Source organism: Sinocyclocheilus rhinocerous, unplaced genomic scaffold, assembly GCF_001515625.1.
Source record: "Sinocyclocheilus rhinocerous isolate Xijiao unplaced genomic scaffold, SAMN03320098_v1.1 scaffold2091, whole genome shotgun sequence".
Classification (NCBI taxonomy): domain Eukaryota; kingdom Metazoa; phylum Chordata; class Actinopteri; order Cypriniformes; family Cyprinidae; genus Sinocyclocheilus; species Sinocyclocheilus rhinocerous.
In genome coordinates, this window is record NW_015632714.1 from 199039 (window position 1) to 207251 (window position 8213).

General features: G+C 34.4%; 1 protein-coding gene across 1 annotated transcript; it reads left to right on the forward strand.

Annotated features, from left to right (window-relative positions):
- The first annotated feature begins 5150 nt into the window (after positions 1-5150).
- On the forward strand, positions 5151-7461 carry LOC107742765 (syntaxin-11-like). The gene is made up of 2 exons (XM_016555802.1): positions 5151-5315; positions 6203-7461. The coding sequence occupies exon 2, from the start codon at positions 6208-6210 to the stop codon at positions 7087-7089; it is 882 nt and encodes a 293-aa protein (XP_016411288.1). The 5' UTR covers positions 5151-5315; positions 6203-6207; the 3' UTR covers positions 7090-7461.
- Positions 7462-8213: the final 752 nt, after the last annotated feature.

Genomic DNA, 8213 nt, shown 5'->3' on the forward strand with positions numbered 1-8213 from the left:
GTAGATATGTGGGGGCGTGTTTAAACGAGGCATTTTAGGAGGGCGTGGACGAGTCTTACCTTTTATAAAGAATATCTCTTTGGATTTGAGAATTTAGTCTTTGCAACTTTAGGGATCTTATCTATGCACGAACAGCTTGTAACACTCCAAAGAGAAAGGAAAACTTGAAATTGCATCATATGACCCCTTTAATGTCATACATACAGTGTACAAAACTGGTAACTTCATAAAACAGTGATAAAACAGGAACATTTCCATACATTCAAATTATGCAAACTTTTTTGAAAATGCACCAACAGGGTTAAGCTTCAAGACTCTATATCAGTGCAAAAAAAATGCAAGCAAGTGTGTTTTACAATTTTGACAATATTTTTACTTATTTAAAAAAATATATTTTGGGAGATTAAAATTAATGCAACCATTTCTGTGGTGTTTTTTGGCATAAACTGGCATTCCTGCAGTGTTGTTAGGTTACTACTGGAAGGACATCCAGTACCAAAAGTTAGATCTTTGTGGATCATGGCTGTAGTACACAACAAGAAAACCCTCCAGGACAAATGAGAGGAACTTATTTTTACATTTTTTTTCTATTTGTTTATCTTGAAAGAAGCTTGATGCTGTAGACGGGCTAAATATTTGATGATAAAAGTCAGAATTTTAATATGACTGTTATTTTTTTGTATTATGTCAGATAAACAATCAGCGGTTTTTGTGCATAGGTCAAAAACAGAATTCATCCTTAGAAATCTACACTGGTTAGAAAAGAACCTCAATCAGAGGTTGAAAAAAACAATATCTCTGTGCTCTGAAAACGTTGTATGGACCTGAGTAAATATTCTGATCACTGTCATCTGACTGCACTAGAAGTAATTATATTTGCATTACAGTGTTTCTTTGCTTGTTTTAATTATTGTCAGTAGTTGTTTCATGTGATTTCTCACTGTTGCATATAATCAGTTTAACATGCATGCTATCAGTTGCAAACATCAACGGCAAAATTGACATTGAAATAATTACTATAAGGTTAACAAGCAAAACCATTACTGTACATAAATTCTATGTGGTACAACAGTAAGCACAAGTGAAGAGTAAATAATTGTGCTGAGTAGCATCCTATCTTAATTCTTGATTTAAGATTTCCAAAGTGAAATTAGCATGGTTAACTTTATTAAACAGATAGGATTCGATTCTAAGATATTTCTGTAATACAGGCCCTAATGTATGGAGGACGAAACCTGCAAAAACAATAAATAAATAAATACACAAATAAATAAATAAATATGCAAATAAATAAATAAATGTCTGTATAAATACACAAATGGGGGGTGCATTGGGAAAATTAAAAATATGATTTTTTTTTTATGATTTATGATTTTTTCCCCCATTGTTATTTAATGGGACTGCTAATTTTACAATTTGTGCATATCGTTTTACAGTAACTGAAAAGTGAAGCAAACCAATTACAGTAAACTTTACAGTATAACAGTATATTTTCTATTGTTTTAAAATGCATTACTCAAGAAAGGACCAAAAAAATGAATACAATAATAAAATATTTTACAGTTAAACAATATTACACTGTAAATACATTTACAGCAAGTTAAATGACACAGTAAAATAAAATACAGTATTTTTGCTACAAAATAAAATTACAGTAAGTTACGAGCGAACTGCTGCCAGTTAGTTACTGTAATTTCTACAGGACGTTTTTTTTTTTTCATGTAGTTCTCAGTTATAATGCACACCTTTTAGATTTTTGATATTTATTAAAATAAACTGTCAAATCATATATAAATATGTTGTTTATTTCACTACCGAATGGGCTCAAACACAAAATATATATCATAATTTAAAGCTCAATAGCATTTGAGGAAAATGACTTACAGTAACACAACCAACTGTGAAGTGTTCATGTAGTTCTCAGTTATAATGCACACCTTTTAGATTTTTGATATTTATTAAAATAAACTGTCAAATCATATGTAAATATTGCTGTTTTTTTTCTTTACAAAAAACAATAATTTGTTGTAACTGTAATTTCTACAGGAAGTTTTTTTTTTTTTACAGTGTAGATATGAATTTACAGTTTATTTTAATAAATATCAAAAATCTAAAAGGTGTGCATTATAACCGAGAACTACATGACCACTTCACAGTTGGTTGTGTTACTGTAAGTCATTTTCCTCAAATGCTATTGAAGTTAGAAAAGTGTATACCAATGTCGTATGTAACTTTAGAGACGGTCCCTAGATTTGCGAATATCGAGTGCCGGGAAATGACACCTCTGGCCATTCCGTTGCGTCGTTTGTAAAGTCACAGATACTGTACGGACAATACGGCTCAGTTTTTCTATGTATCTTGCTTTGTTGAACGGCAAAAGTGACTTTACTAGGCTATACTGGATTTACACCATGCATCTCCTGTCAGCGGGAAAGCCGCGCCCCCAGCTATCACAAGACCCGACCAAGTCCATGGTTGACACCCTCTCATTAGCATGTTGTGCAGAGGAAAAATAAATGCGGAACTACATTCAGAAATAAATGAGTGATTAAAAGAAAACAGTTAGGATGAGTTTAGCATTTCCTTAAACATTTTCCATTTGGCCACCAATTTATTTTATTTATTTGACTACTTTCATCACACGTTTAATTATTTATATATGTATTTAAACAAGAATACGTGTATTTATACACACATTTATTTATTTATTTGCTTATTTATTTATTTTTAATTTCTGCAGGTTTGGTCCTCCATACTAATGGACAAAAAATCTCCAAGGTTCAAATGTCACTTTGGACGTAATTACTCCAGAAATTGTTCATCAACTATAAAGAAAAGTACCAATCACGGTAAGAAAACGATAAAAACTGAAATACAGTACTGATGAAAATATAACGAAATGAAAATAACAGTGCACATTGAATGCAACAGTAGCGTTCCGGAAGTAAAAACCTCATTCTCTCCGTAGAACATTTTTAGCGATAATTCAAGACAGACCTACCATAAACTCTTGAGGTTAATCGATGATATGCTTCTTTACATTTCATTGTAAACACAACTAGCGAATACTACCCACAATCCTGCAGCCAATCACAAACCTGTTACCATCGGGAATCGTTAAAAAAACTTGTTTAATTTTTTTTTCATGTTTGTAAATGTTTATAGCCTATGAATAATAAATGCTTTTTAAAAATTTTGTAAATATTTGCGTTTGGAAATGGTTAGGCCTTTTAAATTTTGACTCGTACAATACAATGTTGTAATTTCAATGCAGTGTAAAATAGACTAAAATGTAAAATAAAATAAAATGAAAATAAAAGCATAAAATACTGGCAACATTTAAATTATATTTTCATAAAACTACTAAATAAACAAACAATAAATAATGAACACATTAATTGGACCACATGCATACTTGTGGCTTGGTTTATAGTGGATACTGTGGAGACAATACAATTATACAGTCAGTGCATTGTATAATTAGTCTTTATGACGGTAGTATACAAGATTGTTGTAGATCAGCTGACATTTTCCCATCAGTTTTAGGCCATGATGCAAGCACTAAGTTTCAGCAGAAAGAAAAAAAATCCCCGAGACCCTGAGAGTAAGGAAGGAACCATGGTACAAAGAGGAAACCCAGACTCTTCTGGTCAACCTAGATTTGAAAAAGCAAAGTTCATAAAATATACAGCCAGCAGAGCAAAGAGCTCAAACTTAACATTTGGAATGTTAATTGGAAGAATTGGTCACAAGTTTCTGAGAATCATTATTCAAGCTCTACTGCCATCATGTGGTGTGTGCGTGAACCAAATGACCAATTCCCTTTACATTTCATAAGTTTACAGAGATAAACATCTGATTATAAAATCATCTTATGTAAATTATTTTATCCTGCACATGCACACATCATTGAATTGTGTTGCTTGGTTTGGCTATCGTGTTGTGCAGAAAATGTGCTGTTTCACTTCTGCTTTGGACTCACATGATTACTGTGACTCATGGTTTGCTATTTGTTCAAGAAGTAGTTTTATAACAAATGTAAACCAATCAATAGAGTTAGAACACCTTACGTCACATTTATGAGCCTCAACACCTTTTAATTCTGCCAAACATTTATAATTACTGATATTTAAAATTGCTAACAATTCACTGAAAAATAATTTACTTTGGAAATGTTTGTGTTTTGACCAATATTTCTAAAATTCCTTGTCATCTAAACAGAATGGCTGGAATTTTTAAATTCTTTGTCATCTAAACAGAATGTGACTATGTTATGATTTAACCAGGCCTATAGATCCTCTCTAAAAGGTTAATTGTTTAAAGTACCATAGATCAATAGGCCTATACCTCAGAGGACAACTGGTTTGGGTATCTTGTTACCAGAGAAACTGTCAAAATATTCAGAATTAATGAGTGCATTAAAGAAATTCAATGAACTGTTTGTCCTATAGGTTGTCAGTCACGGGTAAAAGACAAGAACATTTTATCTACAGGATTGTTGGTCTGAGGCTGCAGTAAAAGCACAGCCACATACCATAGCCACGTTTGTTTGTTTTTTACAATTAGTATTGACAAGTTAGGCTCCAGCACTGCCACAATTATAAATTGATTATTTTTTTCATCTGTCTTGGTAAAAATAGAAGTGATTGATTTTGCACCACAGAATCAGCCACTGGATTTACAATGTGAAAGTCGAAAACTGCAATGTGTAAGCTGAAAATAAAAAATAAATAAAAATGATGGGAAGGGATTTTAAACATCCATGTGATGATCATATCTGGAGGAAAGTGTGGCATTTTAGGGGTTTAAAAGTGCCAAAGAACTCAAAAGAAAGGATAAAACATCAGTCAAGCAAATGAGGTCTACCACTGCACCACATTTACATATATGTATGAATATAAAAATACCTAGAAGACTTAAATATTACAGATACATTTATTAATAGCCTACATACACAATTTCAAACATTATTCATTTTTGTTCAAAGTAATTTGTACTTGAAAATAACGCTGAGAAGTTTAACAACTGCAAATATATTTTTTCCAGATACAAAAATGTACCACAGTAAAACAATATTGTACTACTGATTTGGTAAATGTTTATAAGATAACTCTTTATTTTAAACTTAAGTAAACGTCAGTAAACGTTCGTGTTTTGACTTGTCGGAAACTCCCACCAGTCAAAGTCAGTCAGTCAGTCATTCGACTCCAACGTTATTTCCTGCAACGATGTGACATGAGGAGGTGATGCTCGTTAGGAAACGATAAAAGCTCGCGTTTATAGCGTTTGAATTGAACGAGGGGACATGAAATAAGGTAACGTGACAGTTTATGTATCATTTGAACTTATTTGCATTCGATTTATACAAAAGTTTGTCGCGAGTTTAGCGGAACGTCAAATCAAACATTTACTCTAAATTAAACAAGGAACTTGGAATTTCAGCATGATTGCGGAGTCGTTTTAAGCGTTGTTCTTCTGTTTTATTTAACTTCGATTGAATTGTGGTTGATTTTGTGAGATCTAGCTTGCTTTATTTTTTGAGGAAGTTAAAATGAAGATGTTCAGTTACTTTTTTACCTTATTGAGAAACTGAATTATCATTGTTCACAATATCAAAAAGGTATACAGTCAGTTTTTATTTGTGGCTGCACTTGCAAACACACTATTAAATTTAATATATACATTGTGCACAAATGTAATATATCAGTGTTGACTTTACATCCGGGAAAGATGGTCTTAGAAAAGACTATTGTTTTGTTCACTTGTATAGCTATACTTGTGGTTTGTATATCCATAATGAGACAATAATGCGTTTACTCCAGGATTTTAGATTTAAGCACTTAAGTCACGTATTTGTTCATATTGTCTCAGGGTGTTCAACAGAGGACTAAAGGGAAGTCCCCACCCTTTTTATTTTCTGTATGGTGACCATATGGGGTGGGAAATGTGCAGCATCATGGTTGCCATTGCGGTGACTAACTAAGTGACAAATACTTCTGGTCTTATATTTAGTTTAGCTTCATGGTGAATGGTTGCCGCTGTGCTGAAACATCAATGAAAGGCTTTCAGGCCTGCATTGTGAACAGTATGTCTGACTGTATATTGATTGAATGTGTCTGCATACGATGCAATAAAGATCTAAAAGCCTGTCATAAAGTCGAACAAACTGAATTTCCATCTGGTTTTGATCTTTATTTTCCAGGAAAGATGAGAGACAGGCTGGTTGAACTGGGAGGTGTTGTCACCAAAGACCACAAAGAGGAAGACCAAGTAGATAGCGGAGAAGATGTGGACAGTGGTGAATTTGAACAGCATGCGGTGGTGTTTGAGGGCGAGGACATTATGGAGGACGCTTTCAGAGAAGCCCAATCCATCCAGAAAGAAATCGCCCACCTCCGTATGGAGGTGAAGAGGCTGGGCAAACAAAACACACGCTTTCTCACCTCCGTCAGACGCATTAGCAGCATCAAACGCGACTCCAACACGATCGCACGCAACATCAAAACCAAAGGGGAGAACCTGTATGCTCGGATACAGAAGATGGATGCACTTTGTAAAGATTTGGAGGAGAAACACGGAGCCCATTCGGCTTTGGTGCGCATGATACGCGGCCAGTTCGTCTCTATAACAGGTTATTTTCATGAGGCCATGAATGAGTACAACAGCGCTGAAATGGCACAGAGGGACAACTGCAAGACTCGCATCCAAAGGCAAGCAGAGATCATGGGTAAAGAAGTGACTGGAAATCAAATCGAAGAAATGATCGAGACAGGCAAGTGGAACGTGTTTTCTGACGACTTGCTCACAGACGGGCGAACCGCTCGCTCAGCGCTCACTGAGATCGAGAATCGCCATAAGGAGCTTTTGGAGTTGGAGAGTCGCATCAGAGACATCCATGATCTGTTTTTCCAGCTGGCCTTGTTGGTGGAGGAACAAGGGCCCATGGTGGACAACATTGAGACCAATGTATATGCCACCCAAGATTTTGTTGCCAAAGCCACAACTCAGATAAAGAAGGCTGTCAAATACAAGAAGAAAAACCCTTGTCGACAGCTCTTCTGCTGCTGTTTTCCATGTTGCAATAAATGATCTCGGTGTTACCGCCTTACCATTTCGCATAAGCCATAGCATATGGCTATTCTCGCAAGCTAGTGTTAACCATGTCATGTGATTTGCTCTGAAGAGACCAACCGATGCCCAGTGCCTGCGCTTGATGGTTGTTACTGTGAAAAACTTTGTGTTTTCTTGTAAACCACAGGAGCTGCAATGCAAATGAGCTAAAGTAATACTGCAATCTCACTGCTAAACGTCTGTGAGAGTCACAGGACATTCACTTGATGTGTAAAAGATATTAAAAGGGAAACCACAAGTAAAAAGTGTTTTATGCCCATGTACAGTGCACGAGCAAATATTATACAGAAACATGTTTTACTGATGAATCTACTGCTTTTATTTTAAGGTACATTTATTTGTGTATGTATGGTTTGTTGCATTAATTTAATAAATATTTTTATCTTTTAATGCATTCACGTTTGTTCGATCACCATATTGTGCTGGACTGTTCCTTGTAGGAAATTTATGTAATGCATAGTATTGCATCAGTGTAGGTTTCCCAAGTTTGAAAGTTACTTCTGCAATATGACTTGCAAAAGATATTGTGAAGTGTCTGGTGTTTTGAATACAAAACCCTGCAATCTTATACATAAACTGACCTCTAATTGTGGAATTAGATTTAGCTGGTTCTTTGTTTTTAATAACCACATCTACCCAAAGAGCAACTTTCTTAAAAATTAAAATGCCCTTCTTCAAACTAGGTAGTTATGATGTGTGTCTTTTAGATTTGTTTGTAGTGGTGTATATGGGGTCAAAAGTTTTACATTCTTGTCTTGAGGCTTTTTGGTATTTCTGAAAAAGAATTTAGAGCACAATTAGGAAGTTTAAACCGTACAATAAACCTAAAATTAAAATGTAATGATGCATATGCATGTGAAAAACTAGTTATATGCATTTGCTTTTGGTTGACAAATTTCTAGCAGAAAAGTCAACTGGTCTTCGACTGTTTAAGAAGCTGTCAATTTATTAACTAAGTGTGTTATTGATTTACTAGGCTATTTAGTCACTTGTTTCTCAGTTACATAGCTACATTTTCCCCAAATGTCAATGTTAACAGTATATTCTGTATGAAATCCACTTTATGCTTAAATATTCTACCA

What these genes read in the sequence shown, in the direction of transcription:
- LOC107742765 (XM_016555802.1), top strand. Translation starts at nt 6,208, where the DNA reads ATGAGAGACAGGCTGGTTGAACTGGGAGGTGTTGTCACCAAAGACCAC.